General features: G+C 41.7%; 1 protein-coding gene across 15 annotated transcripts in view; it reads right to left on the reverse strand.

Annotated features, from left to right (window-relative positions):
- Positions 1-20,939, reverse strand: part of MYO3B (myosin IIIB) — a 478,997-nt gene that overhangs the window by 374,910 nt on the left and 83,148 nt on the right. For 2 of the 15 annotated variants that reach the window (XM_051849423.2, XM_051849420.2), the window contains exons 2-3: positions 19,296-19,432; positions 17,264-17,333 (exon numbers count right to left, since the gene is read on the reverse strand). The exons of 11 other annotated variants lie outside the window; for them this stretch is intronic. In XM_051849423.2, the coding sequence (XP_051705383.2) occupies positions 17,264-17,322 (59 nt within the window). In that variant the 5' untranslated portion in view covers positions 17,323-17,333; positions 19,296-19,432. The remainder of the gene's footprint in view (positions 1-17,263; positions 17,334-19,295; positions 19,433-20,939) is intronic. 2 more of the 15 variants (XM_051849424.2, XM_051849421.2) reach the window with 1 other exon arrangement.

Below are 20,939 nucleotides of genomic sequence, written 5' to 3' on the forward strand. Positions count from 1 at the left end.
TGCAGCACCTGCATCCCATATGGGCACAGGTTCAAGTTCTGGCTGCTCTTCTTCCAATCCAGCTCTCTGTTTTGGCCTGGGAAAGCAGAAGATGGCCCAAGTGTTTGGGCCCCTTCACCCATGTGGGAGACCCAGAAGAAGCTCCTGGCTTTCAATCAGCCCAGCTCTGGCCGTTGCAGCCATTTGGGGAGTGTAGCAGTGGATGGAAGACCTTTCTCTCTGTCTCTCCCTCTGTCTGTAACTCCACCTCTCAAATAAATAAATAAATATCTTTTTTTAAAAAAGAATTCAGGGATATCCACTAAAATAACAAACTCTAAACATAACATAAACACTAAAATAACATACAATCTCCAAATGATAGAAAGGGAACAAAGACATCCAATCAATACAACAGAACATTCACAAAAAGGAAAAGCATTATAAATAGGAAACAAAATTAAATGGTATAGGGGGTCAGCACTGTGGTGCAGTAGGTTAATCCTCCACCTGTGGCACCAACATCCCATGTGGGTGCTAGTTCCAGTCCAGACTGCTCCTCTCCCAGTCTAGCTCTCTGCTATGGCCTGGGAAAGCAGTAGAAGATGGCTCAAGTCCTTAGGCCTCTGCACCCACGCGGGAGACTTGGAGGAGGCTCCTGGCTCCTGGCTTTGGATCGGCACAGCCCTGGTGGTTGCAGCCATTTGGGGAGTGAACCAGCAGATGGAAGACCTTTCTGTGTCTCTCCCTCTCACTTTTTTGTAACTCTGCCTCTTAAATAAGTAAAATCTTTTAAAAAAGTAAATGGTATAAATAAATCTAAAGATATGAGAAATCATGAGCATAAATGAACACTATGAGAAATGGTGACTTGATCAGCCCTTGCCCTGACTGTTGATGAACAACTTAATACATTATCCCTCTTAGTATTTTTTTTTGTTTATTTGTTCTACTTAATACTTTTGGTTGAATACTGTAATCAATACACAGTTATTCTCAAGTGTTCAAACTTAACTGAAAAGTGATCACTGTTAAATATAAGAGTGGGAGTAAGAGAGGGAAGAGATGTGCAGTTCGGGACATGCTCAAGCTGACTTGCCCCAAATGGTAGAGTTAGAAACATACCAGGGGACTCCAATTTAATCCCATCAAGGTGGCATGTACCAATGCCATCTCACTAGTCCAAGTGATCAATTTCAGTTCGCAATTGATCATAATGAAAGGACTAAGAGTCAAAGGGAGCACATAAGCAAGTCTAGTACCTGCTAACACTAACCGATAGAATAAATAAAGGGGAGAGTGATCCAATATGGGAAGTGAGATACTCAGCAGACTCATAGAATGGCAGATGCCCTAAATAGCACTCTGGCCTCAGAATCAGCCCTAAAGGCATTCAGATCTGGCTGAAAAGCCCATGAGAGTATTTCAGGCATGGAAAGCCAAGACACTCTGGCAAAAGATCTCTGTGAGTGAGATCTCAGTGGAAAGAACAGGTCTTCAAAGAAGGAGGTACCTTTCTCTGAAGGGAGGAGAGAACCTCCACTTTGACTATGACCTTGTCTAAACAAGATAAGAGTCGGAGAACTCAAGGGGCTTCCATAGCCTTGGAAACTCATGACTGGAGCAGAGGGAGATTACTGATGCCATAGAAAGGAGTGTCAATTGGTAAAGTCAACAACAGGAGTCACTGTGCACTTACTCCTCATGTAGGATCTCTGTCCTTAATGTGCTGTGCATTGAGATTTAATGCTATAACGAGTACTCAAATAATATATTTCACTTTGTGTTTCTATGGGGGTGCAAACTGTTGAAATCTTTACTTAATGCATACTAAACTGATCCTCTGTTAAAAAAAAAAAAAAAAAAAAAAGAAAAGAAAAGAAAAGAAAAGAAAAGAAAAGAAACTATCAACTCCCAACTTGACTCTCACTGGGATTAAACATGACAATAGGTCTGATCTGATTTCATCATCATTAAAAAAAAAATCATCTATTATTTTTCACTTTATGTTTCTGTGTGGGAGCAAACTGTTGAAATCCTTACTTAATGTATACTAAGCTGATCTTCTGTATATTAAGATAATCGAAAATGAATCTTGATGTGAATGGAAGGGGAGAGGGAGTGGGAAAGGGGAGGGTTGTGGGTGGGAGGGACGGTATGGGGGGGAAGCCATAGTAATCCATTATTCGTACTTTGGAAACGTATATTCATTAAATAAAAGTTAAAAAACAAACAAACAAACAAACAAACAAAAAAAAAAAAACCACCTACATGAAAGATCTCCACAAGTGAGATCCCAGTGGAAAGAACAGGTCATCAAAGAAGGAGGTACCTTTCTCTGAAGGGAGGAGAGAACTTCCACTTTTCCACTTTGACTACAACCTTGTCTAAATATGATCAGAGTTGGTGAACTCAAAAGGCTTCCATAGCCTTAGCAACTCATGACAAGAGCCTAGGGTGATTACTGATGCCATAAACAAGAGTGTCAATTTGTTAAGTCAACAACAGGAGTCACTGTGCACTTACTCCTCATGTAGGATCTCTGTCCTTAATGTGCTGTACATTGAGATTTAATGCTATAACTAGCACTCAAACAGTATTTTTCACTTTGTGTTTCTATGTGGGAGCAAACTGTTGAAATCTTTACTTAATATATGCTAAACTGATCTCTGTATATAAAGAGAATTGAAAATGAATCTTGATGTGAATGGAAGGGGGGAGGGAGAAGGAAAGGGGAGGGTTGCGGGTGGGAGGGAAGTTATGGGGGGGAAGCCATTGTAATCCATAAGCTGTACTTTAGAAATTTATATTCATTAAATAAAAGTTAAAAAAAAGAAAAATAAAAAAGTGAATGGTATAAATAAATCTAAAGATATGAGAAATCATGAGCATAAACTCAAGAAAAAAACTAGTTAATTAAAGAGTCTCAGCAATTTTTTTATTTTTTATTTTATTTTTAATTTATTTGACAGGTAGAGTTATAGACAGTGAGAGGGAGACACAAAGAGAAAGGTCTTCCTTCTGTTGGCTCACCCCCCAAATGGCTGCCACGGCCGGCGCTGCACCAGGAGCCAGGTGCTTCCTCCTGGTCTCCCATAGCGGGTGCAGGGCCCAAGCACTCGAGCCCTCCTCCACTGCCCTACCGGGCCACAGCAGAGAGCTGGACTGGAAGAGGAGCAACCAGGACTAGAACCTGGTGCCCACACGGGATGCGGCACCACAGGCGGAGGATTAACTAAGTGAGCCACAGCACCGGCCCCATCAATTTTTTTAAAAAAATCCAACTTTATGCTATTTACAAGACAGAAGTTGGAAGGAGACTTAGAGAAACCAGACAAATACTAACAAAGATTTAGTTGGGGTAGTGAAACAAATGTGAGCTCATACAATGACAAAGGAAACTATTCATCAATAATAAATAGTTCTATACTTGTAAAAAATTAAAGAATTTTGAGGAGAAATTGGTCAATCCATGTAGTAAGAATGTTTTAAAAATTAAATTTTATCTTTTAGAGCAGTTTTAGGTTCACAGCAGAACTGAGCAGAAGGTACAGAGATTTCCCACCCTCAAATAGCCCCTGCCATTATCAACACCCTCCACCACTGGGTGTTTGCTACAATTGAGTAACCTACAATGACACATCACAATTACCCCAAATCCTCAAGTACCTTAGGGTTCACTCTTGGTGGTACACAGTCTTTCAGTTTAGACAAAGTTTTAATGCCATGCAAGTATCTTTATCATTGTAATGTCATACTGGATAGTTTAACTGGGTGTGAGGTTTTTTTTGTTTTGTTTTGTTTTTTTAAGGTTTTATTTTGCTTATTTGAAAAGCAGAGAGAGAGAGAAATCTTCTACCTGCTGATTCACTCCCCAAATGGCTGCAACAGCCAGGGGGTGGGCCAGGCCAAAGCCAGGAGCCAGGAATTTCAATCAGGTCTCTCACATGAATGGCCAGGGCCCAAGCACTTGGGCCATCCTCCACTGCTTTCTTAGGTGCATTAGCAGGGAGCTGGATCAGAAATGGAGCAGCTGGGACTCAAATTAGCACCAACATGGGATGCAAGTGGCACAGGCAGTGGCTTAACCCTCTGCACTACAATATCAGTCCTGAGTGTGAGATTTCTAACAACCTTAATTTAATGGTGATATGTAGAATCTTGCCACTCATAATTAAAGGACACACATTCCTTACAAGCATATGTGAATCTAAAAATTGAACATGAACTAAGCCACACATTTTCAATAATATGAAATTAAATTCCCATAAACCACAGTATAAAACCATAGTGAAATAAAAAGATATTAAATTTAAAATATAGTAATCTATGTCTTTAATAGAGTGGAACAAATAATTTAGAAGTCAAAAATCAATTTTTATAAAATATGTTTATTATATATATATATATACACACACACAGAGAGAGAGAGAGAGAGAGATTAAGCTGTCTTCAACTCAAGGTCCGGGAAGAATGGGTAGCAAGAAAAGTCCAAAGAAAAGAGTATGTGGAGAGTTTTGTTTTTAAGTAGAGAAATCAATGAAATAGAAACACAGAAATAATAGAGGGGGGGCCCACAGGTTCTGATTCTAGGTAACATGAAAGAAGCCTTTGCCTTCTCTTTCCCACAGAGGACAGCTACAAAATTCTCAAAGCACACATGAAGCAATCATTTGAGAACACTGAAAAGTAATTGGGAACAGGTAGGCTGTAAAAGAAACATACAAAGAAAAATAACAACAACAAAAACCCACACTAGAATCCTGAATGTCACCCAAACAGCAGTGGATTTGTCTTTTTTTTTTTTTTTTTTTTTTTTTTTTTTTGACAGGCAGAGTGGACAGAGAGAGAGAGAGAGAGAGAGAAAGGTCTTCCTTTTGCTGTTGGTTCACCCTCCAATGGCCGCCGCAGCAGGCGCGCACGGTGCACCACGCTGATCCGAAGGCAGGAGCCAGGTGCTTCCCCTGGTCTCCCATGGGGTGCAGGGCCCAAGCACCTGGGCCATCCTCCACTGCACTCCCGGGCCACAGCAGAGAGCTGGCTTGGAAGAGGGGCAACCGGGACAGAATCCGGTGCCCCGACCAGGACTAGAACCCGGTATACCAGCGCCGCAAGGCAGAGGATTAGTCTATTGAGCCGCGGCGCCGGCCGGATTTGTCGTTCTTTTCCTCCATAGCCCAGAGGCTGGTCTAAGGCAGCCTGAAACCTGGAAGTGGACATTGGCATGAACACAGAAAGTTCCTGGAGAACACCTCTAATTCAGACTCAAGAGCCAAGAGACGGGGCCTCGTGGCAGCACCTGGTACCTAAAACTCTCAAGGAGGGGTACTTGCCTCTCCAATGAGGGGAGCTGTGATTCCCAAAAGGTGGGGTGAGCCCCTATTGCTTTTGTCTCCACTGTGCAGCCACTTGGGCCCACACAGAAGTGCAGTCATAGACACTAGACAGCAAAGAAGAGTAAATACAACCCATTTCTAGCTGGAAGACTGCAAAGGAAAGTTCAGGGAACCAGAGCAGTACCATGGAGATCACAGAGAAAGAACCGTTCATGGAAGCAACCCTGTAAAGATTCCTCATCTGGTGCAGTGTTACCACCAAAAGATATCTATAAAAACATTCGAAGCATTCTCCTAAAGTGGTGAGTACAACAAATGCCCACTATCACCACTTCAACATAATGCAAGATAAGAAACAAGCATTATAATAAGAATTAAAAATACTATTTATAATAGCAACAACACAAAAAATACCTAAAAATAAATCTCCTTAAAATATGCAAATCTTTAGTGGAAAAAGTGGAAAAGTTAACTGGAGGACATAAAAGACCCAACCTAAAGGAAAGCTGTGCCATTTTGAGGCACAGGAAGATTAACACAGCAGAGAAGCACCATTCATTTATTTATGCTCTCAGCTTTAGGTTCATGGAGCTAGGAGGTATTGTACTCCACTATGGCTACCAAGAACTTTGAACTTCAGATGTAATTGAAGAGATAAAAGAGTGCAACGGCTGGAGGGCGTTGTGCCAGAGTGGGTTGCCTGGGATCCAGTCCTGCCTCCACTTCTTTTTCATTTTTTTATAGATGCATCCACTTATTTTTTTAAAAGATTTATTTATTTATTTGAAAGACAGAGTTACCAAGAGGCAGAGGCTGAAGCAAAGAGAGAGAGAAACGTCTTCCATCTGCTGGTTCACTCCCCAAGTGGCCACACCAACCAGAGCTGGGCTGATTCAAAGCCACAAGCCTGGAGCTTCTTCCAGTTCTTCCATGCGGGTGCAAGGGCCCAAGGGCTTGGGCCATCCTCTCCTGCTTTCCCAGACCATAGCAGAGAGCTGGATTGGAAGTGCTACAACTGGGACTCAAACCAGTGCCCATCTGGGAATCCAGTACTGCAGGCAGTGGCTTTACCTGCTGAGCCACCATGCCAGCTCCTGCTGCCTCCAGTTCTGATTCATCTTCTTGCTAATGCGCCAAGGCAGCAGATAATGGCTCATGTACCGGGGCCTCTGTCACCCACACTGGAGAACAGATTTGAGTTCCTGGCTCCTGACTTTGGCCTGGCCCAGCCTGGGCTATATAGCATCAGGGAGCCAACTAGCAGATGAGAATGCTCTCTCTCCCTCTGTCCCTCTCCTTTTCAAATAAATAAATAAAAGAAAAAGAAATAAATAAAACTGAAAAGCGACAGAGCAATAGAGACACAAGCCACTTCCTCTGCAATGCTTATTAGCTGCTTTGGAAATTCTGCTCACCAGCCCTCAGCCCTGCACCAGACTCTGTGACTTGGATTATTAAATAAGGCTTACTTTAAAACATCAAGCACTTGATCCATCATCCACTGCCTCCCAGGATGCATCTGGAAGTTATAATGAAGGGCAGAGAAGTCAGAACTCAAACCAGCACTCTTATATGGGAAGCAGGAACCCCAAGCAGTGGCTTAACCTGATGTGCCACAACACCTATCCCCTCCAAGTATTTTTTAATATGCAAGGCCAACTGTTCCAGTATCATTTACTGAGTAGTATTTTACCTACTCATTTATAATATACCTTTAATATATCTTAGTCTTATCCACATGAAGATCTATTTTCTAGATTTCTTATTCCGTTCTACTGGTATATTCAACAATCCCTGTGTGACTATCTCACCATAATAATTCTTGATATTTTAAGGAGCTAGATACATATATAGTCCAATAGTATGAATATTATGCAACAGCTAAAATGAACAAGCTAGGTCTGCATGCATCCACGTAGCTAAACCTTCAAAACATGCTCAGCAACACAAAAGCAAGCTACAATTGGATACGCCCAGTGTAAGACAGCTTAGGTAGCATTTTAAAACAATGAAACCATGCTCTACATTGTGACTATATGTGTATGCAATAATGTTCTTTAAATGCACAGGAAAAATACACCAATTTCCATGTAATGGCTATCTCTAGGGAAGGAGAGCGATAAATGAAATGAGTTGGGTACTTTACCTTCATTACATTTTATTCAGGAAGAGAAAGGAATATAAGTAGATGCCGGGGGTTAAAACATTACTTTTGAATATGCCATCCTATCTTTTAAGCTTTCTGTTATGGTTTACATATTTATCATGAAACTAAAATAAAATTTCACAAAGTAGGTTACTCTCCTCAGGGAGTAAATCCTTTTATCCTAAACACCTTTCCCAGTGATTCATTTCTCAATTCTTGTTTTCCCCATCACCCACCAAAATTCTTTGCAGGCCTTAAGTCCTACAAAAACACTTCCCAGACATTTTCTTTGGCCTGAGGCCCTCCCCAAGCCACTCTGCACTCCCACTGGCCACGCACAGCTCTGCTGTTGGAGCTATCACACTGACACAGGTTGTACCAAACCACAAGAGCCTGCTGCTTTTCGTAGGCCAAAGCAGTGAATACAGAGGATGTCATATGGTTCAATCAATAATTATGTCTACCTCTCTGTATTTCCTACCAGAGTCTGGGCTCCTTGCTTTTCCATGTTTGATCCACTGCCTTAAACAAGAATTGGCACATATAGGGTGCTTTGGGAATGAAGGTGACAGGCATTCCTCTGTTAAAACAGATATAGGAGGGTACTTCTAAAAGTCTGTAGAGGTGGAGGGAAGAGGGTTTGGGGAGTGGACGCTGTGGCATGGTGGGCTAAGCCTCCGTCTATGCCGCCTACAACCCATATGGGTGCCGATTTGTGTCCCGGCTGCTCCTCTTCTGATCCAGCTCTCTGCTCATGGCCTGGGAAAGCAATGGAAGATGGCCCAAATATCTGGACCCCTGCGCCCACGTGGGAGATCCAGGGGAGGCTTCTGGCTCTGGATCAGCCCAGCTCTGGTCGTTTCAGCCATTTGGGGAGTGAACCAGCTGATGAAAGACCTTTCTCTGTCTCTCCTCTGTCTATAACTCTACCTCTTAAATAAATAAAATCTTAAAAAAAAATCTGTGGGAAACTGGAAATAAAAGTTCAAGTTGGTGTAACAAATTTTAAATCCTTGCATTCGTTTTTCCATAATATGTATTTTCAGTGAACTTTTTGAAGACTTCTCACATATATAATTTCAAATTTTCTTGCACCAAGAATAAATTTATCTTTTAATTTTCATTTTCCATAACTTTCTGAAGTACCCTCATATGGCACCTCTTTCCACTCTGGACCAGCAAGGAACTCTGGAGAGGCCACTGCTAAGGTCTTTGCTTCAGGGAGTTCTGCTTTTAGAAGGAATCAGAGGAAGCACGTGTGAGTGAAGAACTCTGAAGAACTGCTTGGCTGAAGGGCAAAGGGGCTTCTTGGAAAACTGCAGAGCCTGTGCACTACTGGTCATGCCCAAGGATGCACAGCTTCATTCAAACATTCATTTATTCAGAATCAATGGGCAACTTATTCAAACTGACCAAGGATCCAAATATAATGTGCCACTGTCACTGCTATTGCCAACTAGGGGCGCCACTGCCCACATCCAGGCCTCCGATCAGAGAACTATCAATCTTTCTGCATGGAGGGCTGACCAGAACCTTTCAATTCACAAAAAGTAATTATGATCACTGTTAATGGCATGTAGATGCAGGGCAGCTGGCTTCAGGAATGAGCCAATCTGTGTGAGTCTTACCAAGGACCAAAGGACATTGCACTTGCCTCTTTTCCTCCATTTCTGCAGAAGTGTATGTCCCAGGACTGCTGTTCAAAGCAAGAGAAGGCATTCTAACAGGAAAGAGCATTATAAAATTTAAATGCCGTAATGAATTCTTTTTACTATTTATAGTATTTGAAATAATTTTTAATAGCTTTAAGAACTTGCAGCTGTTGCCGAAAATAGATGTCTGTTATTTGAATTCCAAAGCGCTGCTTTATAAGGGGAATGGAGTGAACTGTAGAAGAGATTCTGAGGGTAATCTTTTCTTATATCCTTGCTGTATATAGGACTGTGACAGTCTTCAAATTTCAAGCAGGGAAACCTGGGCTGGTTACCTTGGTGATAAACTGGGGATAAAAATTACACATAATTGCTGCTGATGTCATACTGCCATATTGTTTCCAAGGCTACAGATTGTCTCTAAATAATTGTAATGCTTTGTGCATTGGAAGCCCAGTCTATAGCAAAAAGCTTAGTACTGCAGTTGTTCTTTCTAAATCTATCTAATAAACCATCCACAGCCTCTCAGGGACTCTGGATAATTATGGAGATAAATAGGCATTGAAAATGCCTCTGTCTTAACCTATTCCTGGCACACAAACATAATTTGAAAAAGCTAATATATAGAAAAGTTCATTTCTATTATGATAATATCAGAAAATTTCCTCCTAAAAAATATCTCCCTTAAAATGCTGGGAGGAAAGTAAATTGCAGAAAAATATGAGTCATGTGTTTTGCATGGAAAATAGCTATAGACTGTTGACAGTGGTATCCTCTGTGGGCAAGAATTAAGCAGGCTTTCATTCTCTGTAAGACATGCGTAGGTTCCATTTGTGAGCAGATGCAACAGTCCAGGCAAGAACAAATTCCTCATCCTCGGTACTGCTATCCTTTGGTGACCAGCTTGAAAGAAAGGGTTTTCTGAGTTGAATGAATGGATGAAGCCATTTATAAAGGACACATTTCCCTCTGACCTGCTTTCATTTATAAAGGCAGTGTCCAGTGAGTTGTTTGCGCAATTGCCCTCAACCCACAATAGTTACCCTTACGTAAGTTACATTATGCAAAAGGCAAGACTCTCTTTGAAAACCAGCAATGGATGTTTTTTGATCTGATCACACTCTGCACCAGCCATAAATGTTGACTGCCCAAGAGAGCATCACAAGACAGCTGTGATCCATGAAAAACACCACTACCTTTCCGTTTCTTGGAAAAATCTTATTTAAAGCTCAACAAGCTCTCAAAGCACATCTAGTCATGGTGTGATGAACAATAACAATCGTCAGAACAGTATTCGTGGGCCCCAAACCCACCGCTAAATCCAGGCTTCACGGTACAGCCCGGACCCTGCACTTGAGATCCTTCCTCTCTCCCTTGACCACCAGCAGACGGCAGGAGCTGCCTGCTCAGCCTCGCCCAGGTCTGCACAGAGCTGCTTGATGACAGGCTCCCAGCACTGACCTTGTCAGCGTGACACTTTCCACTACAGCAAAAAAAAGAGCCGGTGCTGGCTGCATCTCGGCCGCCTTGCCTGCCTGACCAACTGGTTTTGAATAATAACAAGCTACCCTTGGAGAACAGTTTCTATAGAATCCACATGTGGAGCATCTCACAGAACCATCTTCAGTTTTTATACTGGAATATCCAGGGGCCAGGAAGAAGCACGATGGGCTAAATAAATAAATGTCAAACAAAAACCTGTATTCTTTTTCTGCTGGTGAAATTTATATAGGAAATTGCTGCCACAAAAGTAAATGCAGATTGAAGAATTATGTTTACAAGAAAGAGAACCAGTTATATGGGACAGGCATTGCATCATCCACTGTGAAGGACTGAATACTAAGTATTCATACTGGCCTTTATGATGGTCACTTCAATGATTTATTTTGTGCTTCCAATAATTGGCTGGCTGTGCCCACCACCAAATTTACAACCTAATTACAGTAGCAAACCATACAACTAAAATAGCAGGACTCTCAAGCTCTAGGGTTTGCTTTCTATGTAAAATGTTTTTCTCATTCTACGTAAGTGGATTTCAGAAGCTTTGGATAACCAGTAAGTATTATGGGTTCTGTGCTATAAAGCTCTTTAGTGCATCGTGAGACCAGAATTAATATAGCTTGAGTTTTATGAAACAGTAGTCTAAATAATCGAGGGTCCATTTATATTGCTCCAAGGTTCTCTAACTGACCCATTTATTTGCCATTTCAGTGGGCCTTATTGGGAATAATCACTCAGAACTTGAACACACATCCAATTCCACATCACCCACTCCTGACTTGGATGAAAACCTCTTTCAGGGGCAGTGGGTATAGGTGGGAATTCATACTAGCTCTCCACATTTCATTTGTCTGAAGTGACCGACACTTTTCCAGGAGTAAAGTTAATAAGTGATCTATGAATGATCCCTTCTAGAAGGTGACACTGGCTGGCATGGAAAAGTACAGAACTGTGTCTCCATGGTTCTCAGTCATTGCAGAGAGCAGAGCAGCCTGGATTTAGTGAAGTTTATAAAATTCGGCCGTTCAAAAAACAGAAATAGTGGAGAGTATTTAAAGGTACACAATCATTATAACAACATGCAGAATCACTCAGAGATGCTAAATGTTTGTTTTTTTTTCATGCATAGACAAAATATAAACATTACTAGTTCAGGTGAAAATTTCTTCCTTTACCCCCACAGAATGCCAAGTAACAGATTTAACTCTTTTATTTTACTTTTTTTTCCTGCACAGATTTTGATAGGTTTAGAGTATTATGTGTTTTCTACAAAGCATAAACCAATTCCTTAATGAAGAAACATGCTTCAGAAACCAAAACAAAAGGTAGGAAAAACCATTCATACCCTGACAATGAGTCTTCCTTACAAGTACAAGAGATTTATTTTTAAAATAAGCTGGGACTCAGCTAATGTATGTGTTACTTGGCCTAAACATGAATACAAAGTTCAAGAGGCCCTAGCTTCATGCCTTCCTAAAATAAAATAAATGCAACCATGCAATATTTAGGACATTTGGACTAAACAGTAATGATTACATGAAAATAAGTTCCAAAGTGAAGAGGTAGGAAGGAAATGGCAATGATGAAAATTGTGGATGAAACTTGTTATCTATTTTAAGACATCAGGAAGTCCTGAAATAAAGAGACCTATTAATTCTTGAACCAAATTTCCCAAATGCAATTGACCCTGGCAACCTTGATAAGCTGTAACTGTTTGCTGTTGTTTTCAATTAGCCTGTTTAAACATCCTAGGAACCAGTGGGTGAGTCTGGGAAATGCTTGCTTAGCATGGTATCATCAATATTGTTTAAAGCTCTCAAATCCAACAGTTAAGAGTTAAGCAGTAACACTAAATAAGTGCCTAGCAAAAACTGACCCTCAACCACGTGGACTTACTTCTCTTTGAACGCAATCATTTTTCCTATGACTACTGAGAATGAAAAATTAGACAGAATACCTTCTACGTTGCCAACATTTTTAACAACACAAAATATGCAAAAAGAAAGATCATGTTCTACAATCAAAAAAAGAATCACAGAAAACCATGTGTTTTTAAAAGTTGAGAATCTTCATAGGAAATTAATAACTTTGCCTCCAGCTCCCACAAGAAAAATGCAAAAGAGTTGCTCTAAGCTAAATCATCTAATTATCAATCAGCTGAGACATTGATTCCCAACTACCCAGATGGTCATTGGATGAGACGGGCCAGACTTTATAGAGCTCATAACACCCCTTTGCCTTGGCTCTGGGAAGGTAGCTCCCAGGCCTACAGCAAAAGCAGGTTGAGTTGCCTCTTTGGATGCTGCTTAGAGACTCACTCTTGAGTCCTGGTCCTCTTGATCTGAAGTCTCAGATGGCAAATAAAATTAACCCCTAGGGAAACATATATATATATATACCACCCTGCCTTCATTTAAAAAAAGTGGCGTGGGGGGAGAGCTATTTACCTAATAGTCCTTCTCATAATGGTGACCACTCCCACCACCACATGGCACCATCACTGCTGAGGTTATCACAACCATTTCCTGGGCCTCTCTCTTGTAGGTGAGTGAACTTAAGGGGAATTTTGGGGCTCTCTTTAGAGTGTTCAGTGTACCACTGGTGGCAAGACAAAATTGGTATTTCATTAAAGCCCCTGAGTATGTGGAGAAGGCACTGGAAGGTCAAGGTAGGGAGATCAGCTGGGGGACTGCTTCAATGTCCAGGTTGGGGGTTGACAATGGCCTATACCAGGCAGGGGTAGAGGGGTTGGAAAGGAACCATCCTGGAGTAATCAAGCCTCAGCAAGTCTCAGAATCTCCCACAGGGCTTGTTAAAACACTGCTTACTGAGTCCCTCTCCCAGAGTTTCTGATTCAGGAAGTCTGGAATGGAATTTGCATTTCTAACATGTTCCCAAGTTATGCTGATATTACTGGCTCAGGGACCAGGCTTTGAGAATCACTGGAATAGCTCATTCCCTTGTGCTAAGTAAAATAATGAAGTGGTTCTCCCTGACCCCATTTAGACAAAGGGATAATTCATCTGTACTAGGGGCATAAGATAAATTGTAGAAACATAACAGTCCTTCACCAGTCAGCTGGCATATGAAAGGTTACTAGGCACCAAGAATTATTTTCACATTGTTATATAGTGAAACCTAGGTGCCAGCAAGCCACCTGAAGCTACTATTCTGCAACCTGAGAGCAGACTCAAAGCAACTTTAACACAAAAGCCAATTTGGGAAAAGTTTCCAAATCTCATTGTTGTATCAGAGTCAGTACTGGACATAAAGCAAAAATTCATTAAACTTAGCTTCTCTGTGATTAAACTTCTCACAAAGGCTTCTAGACACAAAGAGCTTTTTTTTTTTTTTTTTTTTTTTTTTTAAACAGGCAGAGTTAGACAGTGAGTGAGAGAGAGAGAGAGAGAAAGGTCTTCCTTCTGTTGGTTCATCCCCCAAATGGCTGCTATAGCCGGCACGCTGCGCTGATCCAAAGCCAGGAGCCAGGTGCTTCCTCCTGGTCTCCCATGCGGGTGCAGGGCCCAAGCACTTGGGCCATCCTCCACTGCACTCCCGGCCACAGCAGAGAGCTAGACTGGAAGAGGAGCAACTGGGACAGAACTGGCGCCCCAACCGGGACTAGAACCCGGGGTGCCAGTGCCGCAGGTGGAGGATTAGCCTAGTGAGCCGTGGTGCCGGCCCAAAGAGCTATTTTTGTGTTGGGATATACTGATCTAGCTCTGTCTCTCTAGTTTTCAAGTGAATAAATTAAAAAAATTTAAAAATTTCTTAGTAAGACCAGACCATTAATGCTGATAGAATACTTTTTCGCAAGATAACACAGTTTAAGGAAGGTGTGGGTTCACTGCTTGTTAAAATGGTTAATTACAGGGACTCCCAGGATTAGGCCATGTGGTACTCCGTACATGGGGCTAGACTCCATACTTAGGCAGTGGCAGCAGATGGAAGAGGTTAAAAGTAGCAAATATCAAAGTATCCACTTTGTTAGACCACCTCCCCTCATAATTTAGATCCTTCTGTTGGAGATTTAAAAATATATTCTAGACAGATGACATGTTAACAGAATCATTTCATGGTTCGGTGTCCTCTCCATGTGATTTATCTGTATCTAGAGGCAGCAGAGGCCTCTATCTGAGAAATTTATGATCTACCTATATGATTCCATTTTGTTGAAAGGAGATGTGTGCATTATTGAGAAACACGATAACATTTATTTGAATATTATACCACTTTCCAATTAGAGGCTTTACAGCTTCGTCATCCTGTTAACATAGACTAAAACAACATTCTCCTAGAAAAGGAAGAAGTTTTTCTCATTTCTGAACTTTTGGTAACTGACTTAAGGTTATAAAATCTGGATATGAATTTCCAAATTGTTACTCTCCATGCATCAGTTTCCACATCTGGGGCTGAGAATTGAGATACTACATGTGGATATACTGTACAAACAGTGAAGCATTACACAACTCCGTCTTGTTGCATGGCTGATAGGGTAAAATACTTTACTTTTTCTCCTCTCACACTTACCATACGACTTCAACTAAACAAAGGTTGAAGAAAAAAAAAAAAAAACAATGAAACCACCTGAGCAGTGGCTAGCTTTGAGGTAAAGCTCCCTTGATGAGTTATTTCCTTCCCTGGGGCCCCTACTCCCATCTCCATCCTTCCTAAGTCCTGTCCTAGAATAACTTGCAAAACAACGGGAAGCCATACAAAAGGGAAGCCCTAGCAGTGACTGTCATTCAATGAAAGGCTTCAATACAAGGCCAGATGCGTCAGCTTTTCAACAGTGTATCTAAATACTTAAGCAACCTAACTTTATAAAGAGAAAAGCTCTACTTGTTTCACTGGTTTTGGGTGTTCTGTCCAAGATCAGGTGGCCCCATTGGTCTGATATCTGCTGAGAGTATGGGATGGCAGTGGTGAAGCAAGTGTGGAGAAAGACCATGTGGCAAGCCAGGAAGCAGAGGGTGTGGCTGGGCTCAATTCAGGCTTTTATAAGCAACCCTGTCATAGGAATCACTCCCAGTGACCCAAGAAATTTCCAGTATGTCCACTTCCTAAGCACCATAACACAACTAAGTTTCTACCCTCTTAATACCATTAACTTAGGACTCTAGAGTTTAAGTACCTACATGAATTCAGGACCCAAATGCCATTCAAACCACAGCAGCATGGAACAAGGATGAAAACCTAATCAAGGCAAGTTGATAGATACTATGTTTTAAGCAACACTAGGTTAAAGCCAAGGACAACAAAAGTAAAATCCCAAATCTGAGTGAACAATATCAGAGAAAGGCTAACAAATACCTCAGATCTCAGCCTGCTATGCATCCAGAGTTAGAGAGAGGAACAAACTTCAAAGTGAAAACCATTCATTCTCTATCCTTATCCATCTTTCTCATCCAAACTTTAGTCCTAGCAAATTTTCTAGTTCTGAGGGTGGGGGAAAATGTGCTTGTCCTCTCATTGTTTCCTTCTCTTCTTAACATGAGTAACATAGACATGTACCCTTGGAGTAAAAGATTTCAATACAGCCATATAGAAAAAATAAAAGCATGTTCCTCTTCAGAGGGAGGCACTGTAAGGGTTTGATGTACACCCTCTAACTTTTTCCATGACTTTATGTCCATTTTCTATGTAGACATTTATAATAGGGAATATATTGTATAATACATGCAATTTGATTTTTTCTTCATTGGTCACTATGTATCTGGAACAGTTGTTCTCAATATGTGGACCCCAAACTAGTAACACCCAAACTAGTAGCACTCCAAACTAGTTATCACCTGAGCCTTGCTTAGAAATATAAATTTTTCTTGTCCTGCCCCCAACCAGAGCCCCTGGATCAGAAACTCCAGGAATGGAGCCCGGCATTCTGTTTTAACAAATACTACAAGTTAATCCAAGGTTTGCTAATGTTGAAGAATCCTTGTATTTGAAAACTTTCCATGTCAGGACACACTTAGCTACCACATTCTTTTTTTAATGGATGCATAATCTTTCATAGGATGAATGCATGTGTGTATACACACATATCTCTATATATATAGATATTCACCTACTGATGAATAGTTTTTCCTAATACATAGAAGTACTGCACGAACTTTGAAAGACCTCTCCTACCAAGTTTGAAGCATGTAAGCCTATATTCCTCAGTATTTGATTTAGCACTTTGGTCAGTCTCCACGAGGATTCTCTCTTTCAAACACTCCATCCTATAAGGTTTTAAATTGAATTATCTGGGCCGAATCATTTCTTTCTTTCAGTTCACTCTTTCTCATTTTCACATTTCCTTGGCTACCATAAACTCCAGGCGTCATAACTGCTATTTTGTCACCCACTTCAGCTTGTTTTTATCAAAGCCAACAAGATGGCTTTAATGGAGTCTGCCTTTTTCTCTATAAATCCCCCCTCAAACTTCTCTTTTATGCCTCACACACCATTCAGGTTCCCCCATTGTCTGAGATGTTTAACTCATATTCTGCGTCTTAGACTCAATCATGAAATTCTTTCATCTTTGTCCTTGAAAACAAACAGTAGTGCAGCTTATTATACATCTATAACTTTGCTCCTATCAGATACCAAGAGGAAGAAAGTTTCTAGAAGACAAACTGTCCAATGATGGGAAAAATGAGAATACTTACTGGTTGGTATGTGCCTTTGGGATGGCTACTCCACAGAGCTGAAGATTGACTAATGACATTTATCTTGTCTCTATGGTAAAAGCAGATAGAAAATTGTCTGGATGGGGCCGGCATTGTGGCGTAGTGGGTAAAGATGCTGCCTACAGTGCCGGCATCCAAAATGGGCACCAGTTCGAGTCTTGGCTGCTCCACTTCTGATCCAGCTTTCTGCTATGGCCTGGGAAAGCAGTGGAAGATGGCCCAAGTGCTTGGGCCCCTGCACCCGTGTGGGAGACCCAAAAGAAGCTTCTGGCTCCTGGTTTCAGATGAATGCTGCTCCAGCCATTACAGTCAATTACGAGTGAATCAGTGGATGGAAGACCTCTCTCTCTCTCTCTCTCTCTCTGCCTCTGCCTCTGCCTCTCTGTAACTCTTTCAAATAAATAAATCTTTTAAAAAAAACTGTATGGATGGTTTAATGCTTTTTTTTGGGGGGGGGGGTCAGGAACATATGTGTGGGAGTAGCAAAAACCAACTTGTTGTTCACCAAACTAATTCACTTTCCTTTTGCAAAGAGCTAGATTTTATTTTCCAGCCTTGTAATTAGGTGTGACCATAGAACTAAATGTTGGCCAACGGACTGTGAGCATAAGAAATGGATGTCACTCTGTGAAATCCTCCATTTTCATTCTTCTTCTGCCTGCCAGGCCAATGCAGAGCATCCAACTGAAGACCAAGAGGCCCTAAAGGATGACAGGTCCCCTTGGTAAACACAGCAGAGCCTCCATCAGCCTGGGTCCGTGAGAGACTGTGTGAGGCAGAGCCAGCTCCACCCAACCTCTGCTGCTGTTTGAGCTTCGTGTGAACAACAAAACAACTTTGACCTGGTGAGTCACTGAGAAGCGGGGCGTTTACAGCTAGCCTTCCTGACTCTAATACATAAACACATCCCTGGGAAAATACCCGGAAAGATGCATGTACCCCAAACTGTTAACCAGAGGGTAAACGTTTTGTGTTTTCTTCATTTGACTTATTTGTACATTCTGGTTAGATACTTATTAAATATTTTTAAATAATAACTATTTGTTTCATTTCTGGAAAAATGGCAAGTTTGGCCACTTCCAGTTAATATTCCCCAGGAAGAGCAGAAGATGCCGACACTATCCACGGTTTTACTCTATTGCCATCGGAAGCAACCTGTTAGGAGTCACGCAGGACTTTATTGCTATTACTGACTCTCTGTCAACTTTTGATTCCATGGATGAAAATCTGTCGGGACCTAAGAGGTACAAGCTCACTCGAGAGTCCTTGATGTTCGGCCACTTCCGTAGAGCCTGGAACTTCTCCCCACTCGTGTCAGGGTCCTCCCGCTCCCTGGCATGACAGAGAAAGGATGACAAGCTCATTCCTACATGCAAAGCAGTGACCTAAGAAGCGGATGGGCTATAAAAGGAGACTTAAGAGTACTCCACAACCAGGGCCACCATAATCTCTGGCAGATATCCTATAAAAATATAATTATTGTATAACCAACAAAAAGCTATCTTAGTTACCTACAAATTCATGTAATTAACTTAGGGAGCATGCCAGGAAATGACATAAATTGAAGATAATTTAAAAATTAAAATGAAATGCTTTATTGAATTTAAATGTATTCTGTTTCATAGCCAAGGTGGGCACTCAATCCATTACTCTACAAAATCCAAAAATTAATCCTGTATAAGGCCAAGACCCTGGGGAGCTCAATACATGGGCTGCATTGCTAAGTCAATTTCAGCCAAATTTTTCTTTATCACTGTGATTATTAATCCACATTGAAACTGTTGCCAGATTTTTCATAAAGATGATAGTGAAGACATTGCTTATTCTGCTACCTATCCTGAGCCCTCTGCTCCTGCTTAATCTTCTCAATACTGCAAATAGTACAAGTGGTGGTATTTTTCTTCTTGCCTCGGCAGCTAGGAAGCTCATAAACAAGTGTGTGGTCCACAAGTGAGTAAGAAAATATGGTGAAAACATTGTTTACCAACCCCCCACCCCACCCCGGGCTTACATTTTCTTCTCTTTGTCTTCCATTCCTGCCCTCATGTGTTTTCACCTCCTTGCATAGCCTGTGTGTTTATAAATGGTCCTAAGTACTTTTCAGAATGAGCCAAGAGATACACAGATATGATGTGCAGATATGTAGACCTAACAAATAGAAGAGAAAAAGAATGTGTAGGAGTATGAGGCAAAAGTAAAGTCTAAAAAGACCACAGATCTTCTTGAAAACACAAAGTCTGCCATCACCTACCTGGACTGCAATGCAGCCAGGACACTAAACTTCCTGTGTCTTCCACAGTCCCTGCCTATCCTGAAGACCCTGGTTTTGATATCGCTCTGACATGACAGATGCTGCCCTCCATGTCCCGGCCCATGACCATCACATACCTCAAGTCCTGCCTTGTCTGAGCTTGACTGCCCCATTTCTGTGTTCACCCACACCTTAGCATGGGACCCGGGGCCCCCTCACAGACCGTGTTCCTAGTAACTCTGATTTGCTGACCTGGGACCCAGCCCTGCTGTTATGATGCTCCAAGTCACACACTGTGTGGGTTTTATCACATTTGCCTTCCAAGTTACACAGAACAATGCTTTCTTTTGGGAGCTTTTTGGAAGGCATGAGATTTTCCGGATCTTGGAACCTCCAAAGGTGTGATTTATAGGCTTAGGATTCACAGTGCTCTGAAATTGAGGCTAAGACTTGAAAGTTGAGGGAGCTACTGATCCTTAGGGATCTGTGTCCACCCAGAGGGAAATGTGGGTTGGTAAGGACAGGAAAACCCTTTGTCAGGAGACAGGAAAAGTTACAGAAATAGATGAAGGCCCATTAGGAAACCACCTCCAAAGGTTCTTCTGGTACATCCTGACAGGGTTCAACATCTGAGTTTTGTAAAACCTTCAGTAGCTCTCTTTAAGCATTGCCCTCACTAATTATCTACTCTCACGAGTCTTCATTTTCCACCTCTCCACTTGCCCTTCCGCTTAACCTGATTCTCCCACATGACAGCTGGAACCCCCCTTTCACTGCCAATCTGCACTCACGGCCCTGAAATGCACTTACAGCTAGCTTCTGCCCCGGCTTCTGCTCCTTACTCTGCTACTGCTCCCTTCCAAAATTAGACAGTCCTCAAAGGGTTCTTAAATGTCAAATCCAAGAAGCGTTCCCTTTTCAACTGTCATTGTATTCACCCTTTAGGGGTATACGACAGTAATGAGAATAGTAGTTGTGACTGATTGAGCACCTGCTACATGCCAGGGTGCACTGCCATATCCTCTCTTTTTCTCACAGCTCCCACTAATACTAATACCATGTCAGTTAGGAGAGTTCCCATAACAAACGCAACAATCACATGACCAGCAAGTGGAAGACCCAGGATTCAAATCCAGGAATGCTTTTGTGATGAATTAAAGATGGCTGCAAATTCTCCACCATGCCTCTCTTGGGAAATTGGAGGCGTTGTCCTCCCCTTGACCCCTGGCTGGCCTTGTGATTTGTTCTGATCGAGGAGAATGTGGAAGAAGAAGAAGTGACATGTGTGACTTCCAAGGCTCTGCCGTAACAGGTCCACAGCTCTGCTTTCACACACACAGAGACACTCCCTCTTCAAAGCCAGTGGGAAACCAAAATACCCTGAGACCACCAGGCAGTGCTGAG

Source organism: Oryctolagus cuniculus, chromosome 3, assembly GCF_964237555.1.
Source record: "Oryctolagus cuniculus chromosome 3, mOryCun1.1, whole genome shotgun sequence".
Classification (NCBI taxonomy): domain Eukaryota; kingdom Metazoa; phylum Chordata; class Mammalia; order Lagomorpha; family Leporidae; genus Oryctolagus; species Oryctolagus cuniculus.